This window comes from Xenopus laevis, chromosome 4S (assembly GCF_017654675.1).
Source record: "Xenopus laevis strain J_2021 chromosome 4S, Xenopus_laevis_v10.1, whole genome shotgun sequence".
Taxonomy (NCBI): domain Eukaryota; kingdom Metazoa; phylum Chordata; class Amphibia; order Anura; family Pipidae; genus Xenopus; species Xenopus laevis.
In genome coordinates, this window is record NC_054378.1 from 86,933,869 (window position 1) to 86,956,470 (window position 22,602).

Below are 22,602 nucleotides of genomic sequence, written 5' to 3' on the forward strand. Positions count from 1 at the left end.
GGATTATCACAAGAAGGGAATGTAAAAACAATGAAAGTGATGTCTGTATTCTTAACACCAGCGCATTAAATCTGCTTCTCTGAAGTAAAATTTTAAATATTATTTACAGCACATGCAAGTGGTTTATTTTCCTTTTCAGGTAATATCTCTGCATGCATTTATGAGCTGATCAAATATATTACTACCATGTCATTGCATTTGCCCGTTGCTTCAAAAAACCATGAATTCCATAAGTTCAGAAACGATGCTTCATATGCCTGCTGCCTTAATTGTTGGGAAGCCAAGTAGGAAATATATTGAAAACTTTTTGGGTTTAAGGGTAAGGACACACGAGGAGATTCAGGGAGATTTTGTCGCCTTGCTACTAATCTCCTTGTCTTTTGAGCAACTATCTCCCTGAACTGCCTCAGCGTTTTTCCCCAAAGGCTACAATGAAAAGTCGCCTGCGCTAATGCACACACGGTGATGCGTTTTCAATAGTTGCCCAAAGTTGCCTCAGTGAGGCAATTTCAGGCAACTATTGAAAACGCCTCGCCCTGTGTGCATTAGCGCAGGCGACTTTTCATTGTAGCCTATGGGGAAAAATGCCGAGGCAGTTCAGGGAGATAGTTGCTCAAAAGACAAGGAGATTAGTAGCCAGGCGACAAAATCTCCCTGAATCTCCTCGTGTGTCCTTTCCCTTAAGGACACTTCATTCTGTTGCATCAAAAGAGCAAAGGTCTACCTCAAGAAGGATTTACTTTGGTCAGACCGTGGACACAAAATTAAAAGGTGTCGTGAAATATAAGCTTCATCATACTCAAATAATAAACTTTCTAAATACAATCAATTAAATATTCTCCATTGTTGCTTTAATAATCAAGTCCTTCTCTCAGCATCTGTTTCTCTTCATGCAGTAGTTGGGTGTCAGAGTCATTGACAGTTAGATCCAATATATCTTATGGGGGGGGGGCTCCTTTCCTAGCAGATGTATTAGTGCTCCCTCTTAAGTAATTCCAGTACAAACAAAATCTAACAAAATAACTGCCTTTTTCACAAATCCTGCATGTAGAGAGACAGGATTAATGGTGATTTTAATAGAGTGAGCTTTAATACATCTTCTAGGCAAAAGGAGCCCCCCCCTATAAGATTGGATCTAACTGTCAATGATTATCTGACACCCAATTGCTGCATGAAGAAAGAATGAACAGATGCGGAGAGGAACAGTGAAGATAAACTTGATTATTTCGGAAACATTGCAGTATATTTAATTTATTAGATTTAGAAATTTTTGCGATAGTTCCCCTTTAATGTTGACAAGAGACAATTAAGTACATCAGCCACAGGTTCAGCTCTCATGCTGCAGTTGAATTTGCAGGTTAAAGGTCATTGCAGCAGTTTAGTTTATCCCTGGTCCAACACACATTCAAGATGCAGTGGAAGCATACACAACACAATGCATCTGTAGCAGTGACAAAGCTGTTACAAATAATGTTAGTAATTCTTTTAAACATTAAGTGACTAAGAATTGGTTACATATTAAGCTTCTTGCTGTGACTGCAAGAAAGAACACTTTGAAAATTCTAATGGCCAATATTTATCAACTCACCTATGATTTCTTTATTTCTGAAAAAAAGCCAACATGCTTTAGATTATTAGCTCTCATCAACTAGGAATAAAGGTGGCCATAGACACACAGATCCGATCGTACGAATCGAGGATTCGTACGATTTTCTGATCGTGCGTGGCGTGTGCCGACATCTTTCGTCCGGCGGAGATCGGTCGTTTGGTCGATCAGTCAGGTTTGATTTTGACCCTCATGGCACATCGTAATCTGATCGTTCGGCCATACGGCCGAACAATCAGATTACCCCCGATATAGCCATGCCTGTTAATGGCATATCGGGGAAAGATCCGCTCGTTTGGCAACATCGCCAAACAAGCGGATCTTTGCATCTATGGCCACCTTAACGACTAATTCTGACTAGCAAACTTATGTCCTGCAAGAAATAACCCTAAACCCGGATGTAAATTGGTGTGTCCTGTCTTCTCACTGTGGAGTGATGCTGAAGGCTGTAGGAGCACAAGCAAAAGGGCCCAAAGGCCAATAGAAACAATCACATACAACAAAGATGTCTATGAACATACACCCAGCACACATACACACACACACACAAACATACACACACACACATGCCGTCCAGTCCATATTTATTCTAACTGATAGTAAGGTAGCAAAAATAGATTTGTCAATGTTGACAAGTTATCAGCATTAACTTTGCACCTCAAACTAAGCTAAGTAGCAAAATTGAAAGGAAATCAATTTACATTGACTTGTAACAAAATACATGGAAGCACATTTTGTTGAATATAAAAAAATGATTATTTTAATGAAAATACAAAAAAGTAAAAACGGATACAATTGCATACACATTTCACAAATATACTGCCAACCACAAATACAAAATTCACCAAATTATACATTTCAGTAGGAAGGGTTCCTCATTTTGTTACATTTCCTACTGTAACTTTACACTGTGATATTAAAAAAAAATAAACAAATGTGCAAGGTAGATTACCAGCTTTCTGTTTTCTCTTTATGGTTGGGAGACTGTTCGTCATCATCACTGAAGTTGAGCTGTTCCGTATAGTCAACCTCACTTTGTGCACCTGCAAGAGAAATATAAAACAAATAGCATGTAGTCTACTATTATAGTAGATCGGGCAAAAGATGCACTCCCTTTAAATGCCCCACCTGAGTGCCCTGAGAAAATGGCAGTTAAAAATTGCACCTCCCACCAGAAAAGAAAAATACCTCTACAAAATCTTAACTAACCCAATTTTACGAAATGGGTTAAACATAATAGGTCCTACATCCTAATAAAAGAAAAAAAATTTTTTTAGTTGTAGGTAAAGGATAGACCTCGAGATACAAAAATTTTTAAGACAGGCTATTTGAAAAGGGTAGTAATGAGAAAACAAACACCTAAGTTATAGATCGAGGGACTTTTTTTTATCTGGTGCGAACTGCAAATATTGAAAAAGGCATATTTCTTATTGTAGTACAATTATAAAAATGTTGCAAATAATTACCTGCCCAGCCTTCATCTGCTTCCGTATCTAGGTTATCCAGCTCTTTCAGCTCATTTGCACTAATAATGGACGGGCGCTCAACGCCATCAGCAGCCCAGGAATGTGTTGGTCTTCCTCTAGGAACTCTAGGAAAGTATAACTAATTAATCCTCAAGTTAAGTTTATCAAAGCTTAAAAACAAATTACTCAATGCACAAAAAAGGAAAAATGCTTTTATAAGTCAGTCAATACTGCTAATCATCTTTTCCTTAGGAAACATTTGACCAAAGGTTGATGTACTGCCTTATTTATATTGCTTCTAGTGAGGTTTATCGGAAGAGATGTGAAAATACACCCTGTAATCCCAAAATTGTTATCATGAAATAGTTATTCCTGGTTACAAATCCTAATTTGGGTCAAACCATAATGTACCTGGCAGTAAAGATAAATAGATATAGAGACAAATAGCATGAAAAGATTATCTGTTTAGACTTTAATATGTAGTCACTGTTTATCCACACCTAAATTTAAAATTAGTGAATTCATCTTTTGTAAATGAAACAAGTTAGGTTAAAAAGGAGAAGACCTTCTTACAAGTTATATCTTATATTTCTCCTCTTCACCAAACTTTAGGACTTGTTTGAGGCCTGCAATACGGGATTGGAAACGGAGGGCTACCGCTTTCACACTCTTGCTGAAGTTGATATTTTGATGCCCCCTGCATTAAGAAAGTGGCCTATGGGCCTCATGTTGGAAAGCAGTGGCACTTTTTCATTTAAAGCATGAAAGATATGTATATTTAACAGTTATAAATATTCTTGCTAAGCCTGTTAGAAGACTGCAAAATTATATATATACCTGCTGGCTTCAGCTGGAGTAGGGTAACGAGTAGGACCCTGTATTTGAGGAAATGGTAGTTTTGAATATGAAGGGAACATCTGAAAAATAAAAAATAAATAATTAATATATAAATATATATATTTTACAAGGAATAAGACTAGTGTACATGATATATATGCAATTTGTAATACAGAACCATAAAAACTTACATTTCCAGCAAAGGGAGGCATCATACCCCTGTATGTAGGCGGTACACCAGGCTGCTGCCCATTCATTTTCAGTTGTGGTTGTGTTGCAGCACAAGAGAGTAATCTATTATCACGTTTATCACCAATCTTGCCCTGATCCTGGATAGCAGTAACAGAGGCATTTGCGCTACCATCCTCTGCAGCTGCAGTAGATTCCTGTTCAGATGGGGTACCAAGATTTCTTCCACCACCTTCTCGCCAGCTGGCTACATCAGCTGTAAATATAGGAGCATGTAAGTTAATAGACTTCTTAAATTCGGTATATGTTTATACACTAACATTTTTCAAAAATCGTTTCCTTCATTCTATTAGAGTCCACACTGGAAGGTGCCATTTTGTGCAATGTTGTAAAGACAAACTTTTCACTGAACAAAAATATAATGTATGCACCAGAATGTACATGCCCCTCAACAGGCCACACAAATACAGACAATGAGAAGATGGACAGATGAATGTGAGAGGGGCAGTGACATATAGGAAGTGAAGAAATAAAAAAAAATACTGGGAAAAGCAATAGGTGATGGAACAATGGTTTACTAACGCAAAATAATTTTGTTTCACTTTTAATTTGAAAGTGAACTAACAGCTTTTTATTCTTAGCTTACAGATCCCCTTTAAAGGGGTTGTTCACCTTCCAAACACCTTTTGCAATTCAGATGTTTTTAGATTGCTCTTCAGAAATAAAGACTTTTTTCAATTACTTTTCATTATTTATTTTTTCCAAAATCTAAGTTTAAAGTTGAATTGTGTCTCTGATGTTTGAGTCTCAGTAATTAAGGTGCAGACTCTTAACTGTTACAATTTTGCAACATTAAGAGTAAGGTCAGACTGGGAGATTCGGGGAGATTTAGTCACACGGCGACAATTCGCCTCTTCTTTGGGGTGACTTATCTCCCCGAACTGATTCCCCGTCTTCCGCCTGCTAGAATGAAAAATCGCCTGCAGCATGGCACTCGCGGTGCATCGTTTTCCAAAGTCGCTCGAAGTTGCCTCACATGAAAACTTCGGAAAACTAAGCATCGCGAGTGACATTCCGCAGTGTTACCTGCTGTGTATCCTGTGCCTTTTCTCCTTTTTTCCAGCTTGAACGGTCGTCCCCATCGCTAAATAGCAGCTTGTTTGTATACACTATAAAATCTATAGTAGGCTTTCCGAAGTACATTATATTGTAAATACTTTTATACACTTTCATTTTTTGCCGCAGCAGAAAATGGTTAAGTTTTATTAGAGAAGTAATGTGTTTCCTTGCATTTTAATACATCTGAGGCTCTAAGTAACCTTCCAGTGGTAAAATAAGTTTTCATGAATGATTTTAGGCATTTCCAAGTGGAGTTTTGCCCTATGCTTTGTCTGAGCAGGTGACTCAAGAGGCAATTTCTTCCACAAATGCTTGCTAAGGAAACTTCCATGCACAAAAAAAAAAAAAAAATGTGTAAGCATGATATTGCCATAACAAAAAAAATAATAAATAATAATAATCACTACTTTACCATAAGTATAACATCACCCTCCAAAAATGGATTTTGAAAAAAAAAAAAAAAAAGAAGACGTGCACTTACTCTGGGGACGTAAACTGGGTCCCGGTCCATAATCATCTGTTGAATTATCATCTTTTGTTTTTTCTTGCTCCCCAGCTGCCTGCAGACTGGGAAACTCTTGCTGAAAATATCGGTTTACTTTAACTCCTGCAAATATGAACAGAAATGTAACTACAATTAACAATACAATGCAAAAATATAAGTTAACAAAGTGTTGTGAACTTATGCGAGCAAGAGCTCATTACTTAGATATATATAAAAAAAAATTGTAAAAAAAAGTCTAAAATCAGTTACATATTGGCTTACCCACAGGTTATGGTAAGCAGTCAACACAGTCTCCACCAAGATTGGTTCTAAAATGAACCAATGCAACAGTTTCCTAGTAAACTGATCAGACAATTGCTTAGTGGCTGGTAGGGGTAATTTCAAAGTAGCAGCTTAGCCCCTACATAATTACATTAGCTCTGTTGAATATAGATTATACATGAATACACTTGGTAACATCTTTATTGCAGCAGTATTGTGCACTGCACAAGGTGATTGATCAGCAAAAAGCATGCAGAAGGGAGGCTAAAGCTGAAGAAAATTATTAGGGAAGCTATTGGGTTACAACAAGAGGTGCAATGTCCAAGAGAGAAGTCAGTGTATTTAAACTACATATACCAAAGTAAAAGCACCATGAGAAAGTAATCTAATTGCAATATACACATGACCTTAGATAAAGTCCAACACTCTGCAGTATACTTGACTTGTTGATGTTGTCATTTACCTTTCTAACAAATATGAATTTGTTACCCCCACCAAAACATTTCCATAACACATAAGCAGTTTAACCTGTTTGTGAAAAAATATTGCAGGGGAACCATCATGAAAATGACATTTAACTGGTTTCAGATAACAGATCCCATAGTTCTACAAAAAAAGCGTGTGTAATATGTACGTCCTAAAAAAAAATGGATTAAAAAAAAAAAAGTCTCATAAGCAACTAGGCAAAAGAAAACAACTACCTAATATTTGATATCACAAAATGAAAGTGCCAGATTCAGTGATTACAAGTTCCAGTTCTCACAAGTCATCAGTAAAACAAAAAAATAAATAAAAATAAACGCCTCACCCTCTCCTGGCACACCGGGCTTTGCACTGGCCCATGATTTGGCAACGGCAGGAACTTCTGGTGGTGGGACAACTGGCTTTGGTGGAGGTGGCGGCACTTCTGGTGTTCTAAAACATAGTAATAATCTACTGTGCACATTAAAATAAAAAGTGAAGATCAATATAACTGCTCCGTCATAGGCTTAAAAGACAAATAAGCCTTTTATATTAAAATTCCATAAATCCTGTAAAATTATTCCAAACATCACCCAGAATAACATCTCTTTCTCCTTCCACTTATTTCATTTCATCTACTTCATTGTCTTGTGTGAAGCTCCGCCCCTAAGCTCTCCTTTCTCAGATTATGAAGACCTCAAAAGAGGTGCCTACTGGCATGACATGTTTTAAAGAAATGAAAATATAATGTACGGTTACTCTATAGTTTATAAACAAGCTGCTGTGTAGTCATGGGGTAGCCATTCAAAACACATAACACACAGTAGATAAGCTCTGTATAATATAGTGAGATTCATCAGTTCTCTGTTATCTGCTGAGTATCCTGTGCCTTTTCTCCTACATGGCTGCCCGCATTACTGCACAACAGCTTGTTTATTATAAACTACTGTAGAGATTCTGAAGCAAATACACCAGTTTCACCAGTGCAGCGCAACAGTACATTATATTTTTTTTTTTTAGAAAAAAAAATAATTTTTAGGTGTTGCTGTTCCTTTAAAGGGGTTGTTCACCTTCCAAACACTTTTTTCAATTCAGTTGTTTTTAGATTGTTCCCCAGAAATAAAATACTTTTTCCCAATTACTTTCCATTATTTATTTTTTACCATTTTGCAAAAATCTAAGTTTAAAGATGAATGTCCCTGTTTCTGATGTTTGAGTCTGGCAGCTCAGTAATTCAGGTGCAGACTCTGAACTGTCACAATTTTGCAACATTTAGTTGATACATTTCTCAGGAGTATTAGCAACTATTGTATCAGTTCTAACAGCTGCCTGTAATGAAACTCAGAGATTCTGCTCAGCAAAGACAAAAATAAGAAATGTTTCAACTGAATGTATCCATTTAGAACAGTTTACAGGGTTGGCGACCCCCACAGGGCTGCTTCAGAAGGTGAAAAAAGACACTTGAAGATTAGAAAAACAGTCACATATAGATAATAGAAAGTTATTGGAAAAAGTCATTATTCTGGTGATATAAAAACAACTAGTTGTTTGAAGGTGAGCCACCCCTTTAAGTTCAGTTGCTTGTATAGAGAAACAAAACAAAATAAGTCTAAACGGAGGGCTAAATGTATGTTTTTCCGGGGACTGTTTAAAGGAATTTACTTTTTCTTTAACACAGCTGGAAGTACATTTAATTAAATATTGCAAGTGAACAAAAAAAAAAAAGAAAATCACTGATTTGTTGTGTAAAGTGTGTAAAGTGTGTAAAGTGTGTGTAATGCCAGCTTACAAAATGTTAAATACACTAATGTATGCCCGGGTCTAGCCCACCCACTTCATGTTCTGTTCATCGAAGGGCTGATTTATAAAAGTGTTACTTAAATCTATGTAACATTAGTAAAAACGATACTAAACATTAAGATGAAGTTGGTGAAGAGAAAACTAGGCAAGAAAGCAAATATTAACTTGTTTACAATAAATGTTGCATTTCCAAGAAAAGAAAATTAAACTACATACTTTTCCTCTTCACATTGATCTTGCTTGGAGGCCCAGCCTGTGCCATCTTTAGGCACAATGTTCACATTGGGGTCATTGCCTTTGTTTTCTGCTTTAAGACTGGGCAAATTTGTCGGGGGAGGCATTCGTCGGGACACAGCCACTTTACCCAGGCTCTGAAGTCCATGACGAGCAGCAACTACAAAATAAAGTAAAATTATTTTAGACTGTCAGGGTGTGGGCTAGTCAAAACATTTTATAAACACATGCAGTAGGTTACAAAGATGCTGGCTACGGTTGAAAAGTTGGGGTTTAATAACCAAAATGATACACAACATCAACATTTAATAAAAGTCTAACAACAAGAAAACCGTTTAACTATCTAGCAAACATGACAAACTATTCAAAATAAACCACTTACCTGTGGTTTTCTGAGTTTCTAGCGACTTTCCCTTGTATGTATTAAAGAGGCTGAGGGTTGCATACTTTTTCCCATCCTTTGCTTTTGTACTCTGGCCTGACTTCTCCGACATGTCGAAGGAAATTCATTGAGTCTTTTACAGCCAATGCCTCACTTTTTAGGCCCAGTGTGATCCTAATAAAATAAATAGTTGTTTAGGTTCAATGTTTAGAATGAACATATTTTAAGGTAACTTCTAGTGATTATTTTGTTAAATTTGAATGCAATATTTAAACATCTGCAACACAAAAGTAAAAATAGACAGATGCAAACTTAAGAGTTCTCTGAGCACGTTTACAATTAATTTCCTGTATTTTGCAGTTTTACAATATTAATAATTGTCCCTCTATACTTCTGGAACGGCCTTAACCAGCAAATCTCTCTATAAAAAAATTACGTATTACAATAGCTAGAATGTGTAGGAAAGGTACTCTGCAGACCTGTACGCAAACACAGCCACATCCATCCCCTGCTTTTTCTACTAAATCAGTTGTGACTACTAAATACTCTCTGTCAATAGCTTTATTTTGGTCAATTTAATGCATTTTTAGTTCCACATTGCTCTTGATGACTCTAGTTCTGGCTCTGTGATAGCCAAAGTGGCAGTTACGATAATGTGTATGCGTTATGTTCATTATGGGGTGTTTAGATACTCCTAGGCATACTGGTCATCAAACTGTTAAGATGAACCCAGGTATTCATATAGAAGATGTTTTCCAGCTATACTGAAGGATATATGAGAGACAGAAGACACATCAAAATGTAAGCTGTGTTTTTTGACATTCAAAAACTTTGCTTTGAAAATTTAGTATTTTATAGCTGTAGCTTTCTGATCAATATAAATCAATTTAACTATACAAGTCAATTTAGGCAAGCCACGGAGACAAGGAGCCCAGGAAATGCATTTGTTGCCCAAGCAATATTTAACAATATCTAGTGGTCGACCCTAACAATCTTAACAATGTTACCACACAGTGGGGGTCGTTTATCAACAAGCTAATCACTGATTGGTTGCTGTAGGTAACTGCCCATGGGCAAATGTGCCCAGTGTTGATAAATGAGCCCCAGTGTATTATACCTAGTGGATCCAAGTAAAGAAGAATGCCAATACCTGTGCTTGCAGAAAACGGGGTGATCCCAAATTTATTCAATGGTGCTTCATAACACTTAACAAACGATCAAACGTTTCGGGACCGCATGGCCCTTCCTCAGTGAGGTCGTTTGTTAAGTGTTATGAAGCACCATTAAATAAATTTGGGATCACCCCGTTTTCTGCAAGCACAGGTATTGGCATTCTTCTTTACTTGGATTGGACTGGCGAGTGGCTAGGCCAGTGCCATATATACCTGTATCCCCTGCATTGACTTTGTATTATATCTAGTGGAACATTTATACATTTTGAGAACATGGATCTGAAAAAGTAAACTAAATAAATAAATAAATGTACATACATTTATCACTGATTTGGATTTACAAGCAATTAAAGGAACAGTTCAGTCTGAAAATTAACTGGATTAATACATTTCCAATAAAAAAAAAAAAAAGGTTTTGAATATATTTAGTCAGCCAAAAATGTAACGTATAAAGGCTGGAGTGATGTCTATCATAATTGCCAGAATCCAACTTCCTGCTTTTCAGCTCTCTAACTCTGAGTTAGTCAGCGACTTGAAGGGGGGGGGGCCACATGGGACATAACTGTTCAGTGAGTTTGTAATTGATCCTCAGCATTCAGTTCAGATTCAAAAGCAACAGTTATGACCCATGTGCCCCCCTCAAGTCACTGATTGGTTACTGTTTGGTCACCAGGGTTACCAGTCAGTGGAAACCATATGGCCCTCCCCCAAGTCACCTATTGGTTACTGCCTGGTAACCAATCAGTGGAAATCAAGAGAGCTGAAAAGTAGGAAGTAGTGTTCTGTTCGTTATGTTAGACATCCAGTCACTCCAGTCTTTATACATTACATTTTTGACTAACTATATTAGAAACATTTTTTATTTTGGACAGGCTATTTATCCAGTTTTTATTTTTATACTGAACAATTCCTTTAAGGGTGGCTTAAATGGTTGGTTCACTTTTAAAATCTTTTAGTATGACGTAGAGAGATATTCTGAGACAAATTGCAATTGGTTTCCATTTTTTATTATTTGTGTTTTTTTAGTTAGTTGGCTTTTTATTCAACAGCTCTTCAGTTTGCAGTATCAGCAATCTGGTTATTAGGGTCCAAATTACCATAGTAACCATGCATGGATTTGAATAAGAGACTGGAATATGAAAAGAAGAAGGCCTGAATAGAAAGAGGAGTAATAAAACGTAGCAATAACAAATGTGTAGCCTTAGAGAGAATTTTTTTAACGTGGGGGCAGTGACCCCTATTTGAAAGCAGGGAAGAGTTACATTAAAAAACTATTTTAAATAATGAAAACCGATTGAAAAGATGCTTAGAACTGGCTATTCTATAACATACTAAAAGTTAACTTAAAGGTGAACCACCCCTTTAAGTAAACTTTAAAAATTAACATTTATTTAAATCTTAAAGGGATAGGGATAGTTTTTCCTCGATAAGATTAAAATTCCTTGCTAGTTTTCTCACATATTCAACTTTGAAAATTAGAAGCTTAAAATGAAACCAACAGGTATATTGTTTGTTATTTAAAGGAAATTGCCAAGCTGTTTTACCTTCAAATTAAAGGTGTTTCAAAGTTTGAACAAAATTCCAGTGAAAAGTGATAACATACTGTTGGGAAACCTTAAAAGACTTGTGGAATTTTTACAACTAGCCCATCTGGCAATAGAGTAAATTCTTTTGTCTGAAACTGTAAGGAATGGGTGTGGTAAAACTTATGTTCCACAATACGACATACAGGACAAACCCACACTATTTACCCACATAGAAAATGTACTCATATGAAAGCCTGCTGCAGCTTACAGTGGAAGTATTTTATTGTTAGACACCATGAAATACAAAAATATACATTATAATGGGGAAAATATACTTTTTTTGCAAACCATTTAAGAATGAAAAAAAAAGTGCTTGCAACAAACCCCCATACAGGAGATAGTGAATAAAGTACCCCCTCTTGTAAAATATAAGGATATTATAAGTTACCGAGGAGTTTCATGACCATATAAAAACACGAGGCCGAAGGCCGAGTGTTTTTATACAGGTCATGGAACTCCGAGGTAACTTCTAATATCCTCATATTTTACAACTGGGGGTACTTTATTTATTATAATACACAAATTTCAATGAGTCATGTGACAGAAATGACATCAGAACTCACCGTTTATAACTAATGACATCAGAACTCACCGTTTATAAGGATATAATTTACAGGATATTCATGGCTCTTGTGTATTATAAAGTCATAAACCCAGCAAAGTTCACAGCACCAGTCTGTGTTTAGTATAAATTTCCTGCTTTAAGCACACCACCAAGGAAACTGAAACCCTAGCAACAATATCCCTTGGCATTTCTGCAGCAGTAAAACAAATGACTCTAAATGCAGTGTGATAAAACATACACCTACCATTTGTTGAAGCAGTTAGATGCAACTAATTAAAAGTCTGATAACCTTCGCTCCTTTCCCTATGTGGATTTTGATGTTGTATAGCCAGACGCACATTCTTTGTTAAGTGGCCCCTACTGTGAGGTCAAACAAAGCAGAACCCTCTGTAACACATAATTGGCCCCAAGTAGGGTTGCCACCTTTTCTAAAAAAAATGTATTGGCAGGTGGGGGGGCGGGAACTAAAGGGGTCGGTATGTGACGCAAAAGGGTGCGGAGGCAAGCACAGTGACGCAAAAGGGGGCGGAGAAACATGTGGATGGCCAGAAGCCTGAAAAAAAGGTAAGTTCTGAGCGAATTGGGGACCAAGGGCTTTTCTTTTTTTTAAAGGGTATCACAAATTACCGGCAACTACATTGTCGGCAAATTTGTAATAACGGCCCCGGCCATAGCAGGTGTTTTACCGGCAACCCTAGCCCCAAGACCCTATGCAAGAGCTATGTACTGTCTGGATCCTACATTCAGACTAAACTGGGCATGCTCACCAAATGGCACCCCATTGGCCCAGCAGTATTAGCTATGATAGTCACCATTACAACTCAAGGCACCTATAATGGCCCGCCTAGCCTATCATGTGATTGGCCCTTCTGGAAGCTGCCTTTGTGGTTGGCAGAAGAAATCAAACCCTGTTCTGCATTTCCGACAGGGGCTGTTCCCTTTCTGGCTTACAAAGTTGGTTACCCCGAATTTCAAATTGTTAGTCTTTTTACACACATGAAGGATAACAGAGACTGCCCGGCTGTAAACCATCACAGCTGTACCCACATGCTTCAGTAACCAACAATAGCAGTGCTCAACCCTGGCATCATCCACTAGCAGAACTACAGAATGCCGGCTGGCTACCAACTAAACCTGTGATGTTGAGGTTGCCATGCTACAATAAAGAGCTGCATTCCCTAAAGGAGTTGTGTGAGTCTTCACATGCAGGTATAGGAAACCACAAAACTTCAGTAGTTGCTGTTTTGTCAACTTGTTGAATAGGTCTTGTGCTGCTCATACTTTTGACCATTGTTTTAAATTGAGAAATATTTATGGATTGCTGTTTTTTGCACCAATGAACAGGTGCACGTCATATACAGCGCCTACAGGACTATATTGCAAACTGGATTGCACTCACTGGACTTATTAGCAAAAATAAGTATTTATTCAGGATACTAATGTTTTAGCTCACTAGATGTTATCAAACTAAATAAACAGAATTACAATATTCTTTAAAAGCAAAGTGGTGGGAAAAGTGTCCAAAACATCTCTAAAGTAAAGGTGGCCATACACGGGCCGAAATAAGCTGCCGACAGACCGAGTCGGCAGCTTATTGGCCCGTGTATGGGGGCCCCCGACGGGCTTCCCCGATCGAGATCTGGCCGAAAATCGGCCAGATCTCGATCGGATGGGATTAAAAATCCCGTCGGATCGCGGCCGCATCTGTTCGTTGATGCGGTCCCGCGATCCGACCGCCCGTTTGGCGAACGCTAGGATCCGATCGTTGGGCCCTAGGGCCCACGATCGGATCAGCGCGATATTGCCCACCTCAAGGTGGGCATATCGGAGGGAGATCCGCTCGTTTGGCTCCGTGTATGGCCACCTTAAGACCTAATTTGGTGTTAACAAAAACTGAATACCAAAAACTATATATCATTAACAAATAACAGCAGAAGATAATAGCTCCATTGGAAACATTTGTTGCAAAAACAACTCATTTTGCTAAAATCAGTAGTTGTAATAATAACTTACAAATGAAATGTTAAAAAAACAGAACAAATGAATCATACCAATACAAACAATCACTAAACACAGTATTCCTGTTAGTCTAACATTTGTTGCAAATAGTAAAGTATCTCATTCCATTCACATGAACCTATTATAAACCCTGAAAAAGGTACATGACTTGTTTTGTTGAAAATTTGCAAAACGGCATTGGATACTTTTTAAAGTGGAACTCTGGCGAACAATTTCGCTCATCACTTTTCAGTACACATCTATACAGGTTTCACATTCACCCATTGCCTAGAATTTAACTTTTCATAAATTTTTACAAGGTACATATACAGTAGAAACCACGGGTTTTTAGGGGATCAGAAAAAATGGTGTAAAATCAGGGAACTGTATTATGCACAATATATAGGTAGGACCACAAAAAGGTATAATGAGGGAAATCTTAAAGACAGCGAATGTAAAATTGAGGTTTCGCTATAATGGAATTACGTAGAGTGCCAAAAAAGTAATTACACCCCTTGTTGAGACACTCTCCCACCAAAGTGAAAACAACACACACATTCATGTGTCAGCTAGGGATCAAAGTCATGCCACTATACTTAAAGGAACAGTAACATCAAAAAATGTTATTGTTTTAAAGTAATACATATATAATACAGTGTTACCCTGCACTGGTAAAACTGGTGTGTTTGCTTCAGAAACACTACTATAAATTAATTATATAAATAAGCTGCCGTGTAGCAATGGAGGCAGCCATTCAAAGGAGAAAGGGCTCAGATTACACAGCAGATAAGCTCTGTAGAACATAATGGTGTTATCTGTTATCCACTATTTAACATGTGCCATATAGCTTTTTTCAATTTCCGCCATTGCTACTCAGCAGCTTGTTTATATGAACTATAGTAGTGTTTCTGAAGCAAACAGATCAGTTTTACCAGTGCAGGGCAACACACCATGATATTTTTATTACTTTAAAGCACTGTGTTACTATTCCTTTAACATAAGTGAGTGGATCATTGGAAGTAAATGTAGACTACATGCAAGGGAAAGTTTCACTTGCACCCAATATATCAGAACAGTCTGGTGAAAGTTCCCTTGTGAATGTCATCAATGCACACTGAAATTTTAAAGCCCATTCTAGTTCTTTACACTTGGTAATGGGGCTTGAATAGAGCTAAAAGAAGCAATTGTCAGAAAAATGTAATGAGGGTGGGTTGTAAAAAGCAACACAGCACTCAAACTGCCACATGAGCCATTTTGTTGAGCATTTTTGATATTATCCAGCATACAGGAACATTTATATGGGATTGGTTATCCGGAAAACCCATTATCCAGAAAGCTCCAAATTACGGAAAGGCTGTCTCCCATAGACTCCATTTTATCCAAATTTTTAAAAAGGATTCCCTTTTTCTATGTAATAACATAACAGCTTGTACTTAATCCAAACTTAGATATAATAAATCCTTATTGGAAGCAAAACCATCCAATTGGGTTTATTTGATGTTTAAATGATTTTCTAGTAGACTTAATGATGGTATGATGATCCAAATTGCGGAAAGATCTGTTATCCGGAAAACCCCAAATCCCGAACATTCCAGATAATAGGTCCAATACCTGTACATGCATACAGTATGTGCCTCCTCAAAGGTAGCCTAAATAAACCTACTTTTGCTTTTTGTGCTCAAGAATTGGTAGAAATATGCAAGTCTTTGACTCGCACAGCAGTAAAAATCCCCCTTTAAACATACTGTACCCAACATTTACTTTGAAATCTACACAATTTTTTAGGGATGCACCGAATCCAGGATTTGGTTCTGGACTCGGTGAAATCCTTCTGCCCAGCCGAACCGAATCATAATTTGCATATGTAAATTAGGGGCAGGGAGGGAAATCGCCTGACTTTTTGTCACACAAGGAAGTAAAAAAATATTTTCCCCTTCCCACCACTAATTTGCATAATTTTTAAATGTCTGCCATTGCTGTTTCTGAAGTAAACAGATCTGTTTTACCAATGAAGGGCAACAGTACATGATATTTACTTTTAAACACTTTAATTTTTTGGTGTTACTGTTCCTTTAATGCAGTGAGTACTGTTTTGCCTGAGTGGCTTAGCCTTAAGCCCATTTAGTGTGATATTTGGAGAAAATGATTATTTGCTCTGCCAGATGCACCAAAAGCCTATCTTGTTGGTAAAATAGGGTGATACTTATATTAAATATATTTGATGCCCTGAACATTATTGAAACTTTAGCTAAATAACGGAGACAATGTATTCCTAGATCTTTACTGCAATCTAACACCAGCCATTGTAGTAGGACAGAGAACATTTACAAATATGTATTTATTATTGAATCAAGTTAGGAAATGTGTTGATTTTTATGACATTGTATTTCACTATATAATCTGCTTTGTCTTTGATTTCCTCTGCTTAAAACACTGTAGCGTGCATGTGAAACAGATGGTGCAAAGGCCTGTGATAGCTACTGGTACTGCAATACATTCAACCCTCACAGGCAACTTGAATAAGGCTGCTCATGTGCAAGTCAGCATTACTCTCTACAAACAGCAAAGACAAAAGAAATCATAAACAAAGGTGGAGGGGAGGAACATATTTAGAACATGTTTTTAAACCCAAAGGTTATTAGAACAGTAAACAAAATATATATGTGTGCTTATCTATTCCAATAACTGGCTAAAATTTAATTAAAGCATGAAGTTTAATTGACAAATATCTCCCTTTTTTATAAGCTTATTCATTTTGTTAAAAAGCACATATACATTTTACATGTACAGGTATGGGACCTGTTATCCAGAATGCTCTGGACTTGGGGTTTTTCCGAACAACTGATCTTTCCCATAATTTGGATCTTCGTAGAAACTCATGTAAACATTAAATAAACCCCAATAGGTTGGTCCTGCTTCCAATAAGGATTAATTATATCTTAGTTTGGAGCAGGTACAGGGTACTGTTTACAGAGAAAAAGGAAATCACTTTTAAAAATATGGATTATATGGATAAAATGGGAGGCAACCTTTCCTTAATTCAGAGCTTTGTGGATAACGGGATCCAGGATAACGGATCCTATACCTGTACATTACTTGACTCTTGGGGCTGAGAAGAAACCATGACAGTGAAAGTCAGTGTAGGATTTGGCATAGTAACATGGCAGAGAAAGAGCAGTTGGCAAGTTGTACTGTATGAAATTGGCACCTGCAGTGGAGTTTTTGGAGAGAAATGCCAATCAGAGTTTCAGTGGTTAATACATGGCATCATGAGAGTTAAAAGTTCAAATTATTTCAGCATTGAGAGTGATGAGAGTCATGATTTATTGATTTGATACAAGGAGTGACAGCATCACATAAAACCCCAAGGCACTAGGGTCTAGGCAGAGGGGGTGACAGAGGATTTAGTAAATATAACATAACTTAAAGGGGTGGTTAACCTTTAAGGTAACTTTTAGTATGTTATAGAATGGCCAATTCTAAGCAACTTTTCAATTGGTTTTCATTATTTTTTTTTTATATATAGTTTTATAATTATTTGCCCTTTTATTCTGACTCTTTGCAGCTTTCAAATGGGCATCACTCTGTAAGGCTACAAAGATATTGTTACTGCTAGCATTTATTACTCATCTTTCTATTCAGGTCCTGTCCCATTCCAGTATCTTATTCAAATCAATGCATGGTTGCTAGGGTAATTTGGACCCTAGCTACCAGATAGCGTAAAATGCAAATCGAAGAGCTGCTGAATAAAAAGCTAAATAACAGAAAATGAAAACCAATTGCAAATTGTCTCAGAATATCACTCTAGAGGTTGTTCACCTTTGAAATAACTTAGTATAAGGTAGAGTCTACCTTATACTGAAAGTTATTTCAAAGGTGAACAACCCTTTTAAGAATCATGTAGGTGAGGGAAGGGGTGAAATAGAAAGAATTCTATCTAAGACATGTAACGCCATCTCAACATACACATGCAGGTTGCAGCTTACAGCTCCTAAAAGTACAGTAGTGAAGGCATGACAGACAACAATACAGCTGGAGAAACATATATTAAGAATACATACATATCTAAATATTTGTGTTATCTCCATAATAGGCAGATACAGTCACTTTTTCGCAGTTTTAAATAAACAGTAACACCAAAAAATGAAAAGGTTTTAAAGAAATGGCAATATAATGTATTGATGCCCTGTTAAAACTGGTGTTTGCGCTTCAGAGACAAGCTGCTGTGTAGCCATGGGGGAAGCCATTCAAGAACAGGACATCTGTTATCTGCTGTGTAACCTGTGCCTTTTCTCCTTTTCAGCTTTGAATGGCTGTCCCCACGGCTACACAGCAGCTTGTTCATATAAACTATAGTTGTGTTTCTGAAGCAACCACACCAGTTTTACCAGTTCAGCACAACAGTGCATTATATTTTCATTACTTTAAGACTTTCATTTCATTTTTTGGTGTTACTGTTCCTTTAAGGCCAAAGCTATAGGTCGAGTGGTGCATTCAGGCAGCTGTAGTTTAACAGCTTATGAGTGGTGCACCGAATAAATAATTTTTAAATTTGACTGAATCTATCAATATGGAAGAATTGAATCAATATTTAATTTGCACTTATGCACTGTTGAAAAATGTATAAACAAACTCATATGATATGAACAACCACCCTGAAAGGAGGCATCAACTTCTGTACAAAGACAATTACTAAATAGAGGTATTTTAAATTTAGGGCTAGACCCTCAAGTGTTTAACTACACAGTGCACTGTAGAAATAGAGTCCAAAGGCTGACTATGGATTCTGTACAAATCATTTTACACAATACTCAAGAGTAAGTGCATTCATTGAAAGACAACATTCTAAATCATATTTTGTAATGTGGGCTAAATATCCAATTAAATTGAATCCAGATTAAATAATGTCAAAGAATAAAAATCTGCATGGGAACATATTACACAGGTGAATTTAATCTAGGGCTGGCTTTAACTAAAATACCAAGGAAAGTGCATATGGCACGTACAGTCTAAGGTCTTGCTCACAACAGAAAAACCCATTGAATTTGGAAGGCACAACAAGAAAAATGTCCTTAAACAATCCAGAGTACATTTTTAGATTTATAACCAGATTTATAGATTTTTTTTTAAAATCTAATTAAATGAATTGTTTATATGATGTATCATCTATATATACATACATATAACTCTGTATATATAGATCTCGGGGTACAGCTTCCAAAAATCGGAGCACGCCCCTAACAGCTTTCGTCAGCAGATGTTAAGGATTATGCACACAAAGTCAATAGCAGCTGTTTCTGGTAGATAGCTAAAAAATCTATTACTCCCCCCCCTACCCAAAATAGCTACAAAAAGATAATCTCCATGTATGAAATTAGTAATTTATCTTCAAAAATGACGCTCACAGACTCCAATGGGTGAAAAAATTGTCAAAAAAATGTGTCGCCCATAGACTTCAATGCATTTCTGTTGATTTTCCCCGTTTCGTGAATTTTCGACAAAGCAAAACGGGTGAGATAAAATAACCAAATCAATCAAAGGACACTGGGCTTTTTGATTGCAGATGGACAGCATCTAAATTAAGATGCTGAAGTATTTCTAGCAGTACCTTACCCTCAATGTATATGACTTTGCCATCCCTGCTCGGAGATGCAAAACTATAAAGTTCCTCATTTCCTCCTTTCCCTGCAAATTAGCAAGAACAATTCTCCAGCTTTAAGTTTTGTACCACAGCTGTAATGATTATTTTAGGGTAGACCTATTGCTCTAAGAAAGAAGTGTTCAGCTGGAGGCCCCTGGGCTGGATATGAGCCTCCAAAGGACCCCAGATAGCTTAAAGTTTCTATAGACTTCATTGAACCACATCATAAATGAAAAGTAATCTGACCTTAAGACATGTTGTAGGAGAGCTAATTGGCCCACTATGTAATAAGATGGACAGCACTGTTCTAATATGACCATGTACCTGTAAACTTCTTGAACCTTTAAATTACTTTCAGTATAATGTAGATGGTGATAATCTGAGAAAATTTGCAATTGGTCTTGGAAAGAGGCAAAAAGAAGGTACCAAATAATTACCAAAAACTATAGAAAATGAAGACTAACTGAAATGTTGCTAAGAAGGTGAAACATTCCTTTAATGAAGGATTTCTCAAAATGCTGGATAGAGAACGAGTCCAGGTCGAACATATCTAGTTAGTGGTGTAGCTGCCACAATGGCTCTCACTTTAGGTGCTTCTACTGCTTGAAATTAGATAAATTACAAAGCACAGAGTTCCGTGTTTTTTTATGTTTAAAGTGGACCTGTCACCCACACACAAAAATCTGTATAATAAAAGTCCTTTTCAAATTAAACATGAAATCCAATTTCTATTTTTTATTAAAGCATTCATAGCTGTTGTAAACTCATTTAAAAATCTCAGCTATCAATCAAATATTGTCTGCCCCTCCTCTATGCCTAGGCATAGAGGTGGGGCAGACAATTACTTCTACTTTCCATTCAGCACTTCCTAGATGTCATTGCTCTCCCCACATTACCTTTGTTCTCATTACCATTTAATTGTGTAACCAGGGCATGGGGATGGACATCAGGTCCCCCATTCTGGTGCACAAACAAGATTCTGAGATGATACAAGGCTTGTCTTAATAACAGTGTCCACATAATGGCTGCTGCCTGCTTGCTATAATTAAGAATTTCCAGACTGAAGAAAACAAGATTCAAATAATTTATATAGTGTAATTAAAGTTCATTTTGCTTGACTGATGTGATAAAATAAGATTTTGAATAATTTTTTTTGAGGGACGGGTCCCCTTTAAAGGGGAATTTAAATAGATGCTATAATGATACAGACGGGACTATTTTAATCATATTCCAATTGGATGTATTGTTATGGTTTTTCATTGAATACCCTTCCTGTTCATCTATATCCTAGCCTACTACTTTAGAATGCCCTTTGTCGACTTCAAGGGAAATGTTTTATTGCTTATACTTGTATTGAGACCCTGTATTGCTCATCTTCTGTACCGATTCCATAATGCTAGCTGAATATTAGGGTAATTAAACTCAAGCAAAGATGGATGTTAAAGCTTGACAGCTGCACAACATAAACTGTAAATAAAGCAAAATCTACAAGAAAAAAATAAAATAAAAAACTACCCTGGCTTAGAATACCACTGGTTACATCTTGCTTAAAAGGCAAATTTAAGGTTAACTACAATTTCCCACCTCAAGGCTACCATCTACATAGCAAAAAGTTGTGAGTTTTCCCCAAAAGTAAAGACCAAAATTATCATAAAAATTCAAATAATTTATTAGGACATACAGATCACCGGTCATCTGTATGTCCTTATAAATGATTTGAATTTTTATTATAATTTTGGTCTTTACTTTTGGGGAAAACTCTTAATATTTTGCTGTTCCAGATTTTTGCACCCATGGACTAGGGTGAACTGTGAGTATTTTTCTCCTTACATTAAATTGTTTTGGACATCTTTTTCTTTTGTGATTTAAAATGGTACAGTTAGTGGCATAGGGCACCAAGTTCTTTAATGTTTGATACCATCTACAAAAGCATTGCTAAAATTCCAAGGCAAGAGCGAGAAACCTCAGTACACAGATGCCCAGCGACCCACACATATTTGACCATCCTTATTTATCTATTGTTCCCTCTACTAGCCCCTGCGATCTGTGCAACCTGCTGCAGCCCACCAGCTACCTACACACACACACATCTTCTTCAGATCGCATCGGCTGATTCGCTATTGAGGTCAACAGCAGATGGGGGGCAGCAGCAGGTCTCACATCAGTGGCTCAACACACATCCCACCTCTGATGACAATTTAGACAAACCCCGGAGAAACTTAGGCCTGTGCCGATATAGGGCCAGGCGGCAACATAGAATAAAAGATGAATGCTCATTGCTTTGTCAGAAAATAGAGGAGATCATCATCTCTGTCAATCTCCCGATCTCACCTGGGCAGGAAGCGTCGTTTCCGCAGAGAATGGGGCTGATGGGTCGCTTCCCGGCAGCGGAGTGAATGGCGGTGACACCGGCGCACAGTTATGACGCTATCGGAAACGGTCGCTGTATAATCTGGCCCTGCGCGATTATATATTGCACCAAGCGTGCTAAATGCGCACCATGCCCAAAAATAAGACAAACCAACCACAGAGGACCCACTTATCTCCTGCTACTGCCGCTATTATCCCACAGCACACTTACCACACAACCGAACCCACGGCGCCAGAAAAGATGGCCGACCGCCAATGACCAACGTCACCACGCATACGTATTAGCGTGCTATTAGGCGATGGGTTCAACTTGCCAGTCCTAGAAATGGCGCCCAGTGGTAAAATATACTGCAGTGGAAGGGAGTAGGGTGGACGCGCCCTCCCCAAAAAAGTCGCTGACGGACATTTT

General features: G+C 37.4%; 1 protein-coding gene across 1 annotated transcript; it reads right to left on the reverse strand.

The window, feature by feature from the left end:
- Positions 1-2,338: 2,338 nt before the first annotated feature.
- Positions 2,339-22,390, reverse strand: prrc2c.S (proline-rich coiled-coil 2C S homeolog). Its single transcript, NM_001089057.1, is given in 9 exon segments — positions 2,339-2,649; positions 3,073-3,197; positions 3,910-3,989; positions 4,101-4,354; positions 5,699-5,824; positions 6,792-6,898; positions 8,462-8,639; positions 8,862-9,035; positions 22,155-22,390. Coding segments are annotated over 8 exon segments (1,077 nt in total). The 5' UTR covers positions 8,974-9,035; positions 22,155-22,390; the 3' UTR covers positions 2,339-2,554.
- Between the last annotated feature and the right edge of the window lie 212 nt (positions 22,391-22,602).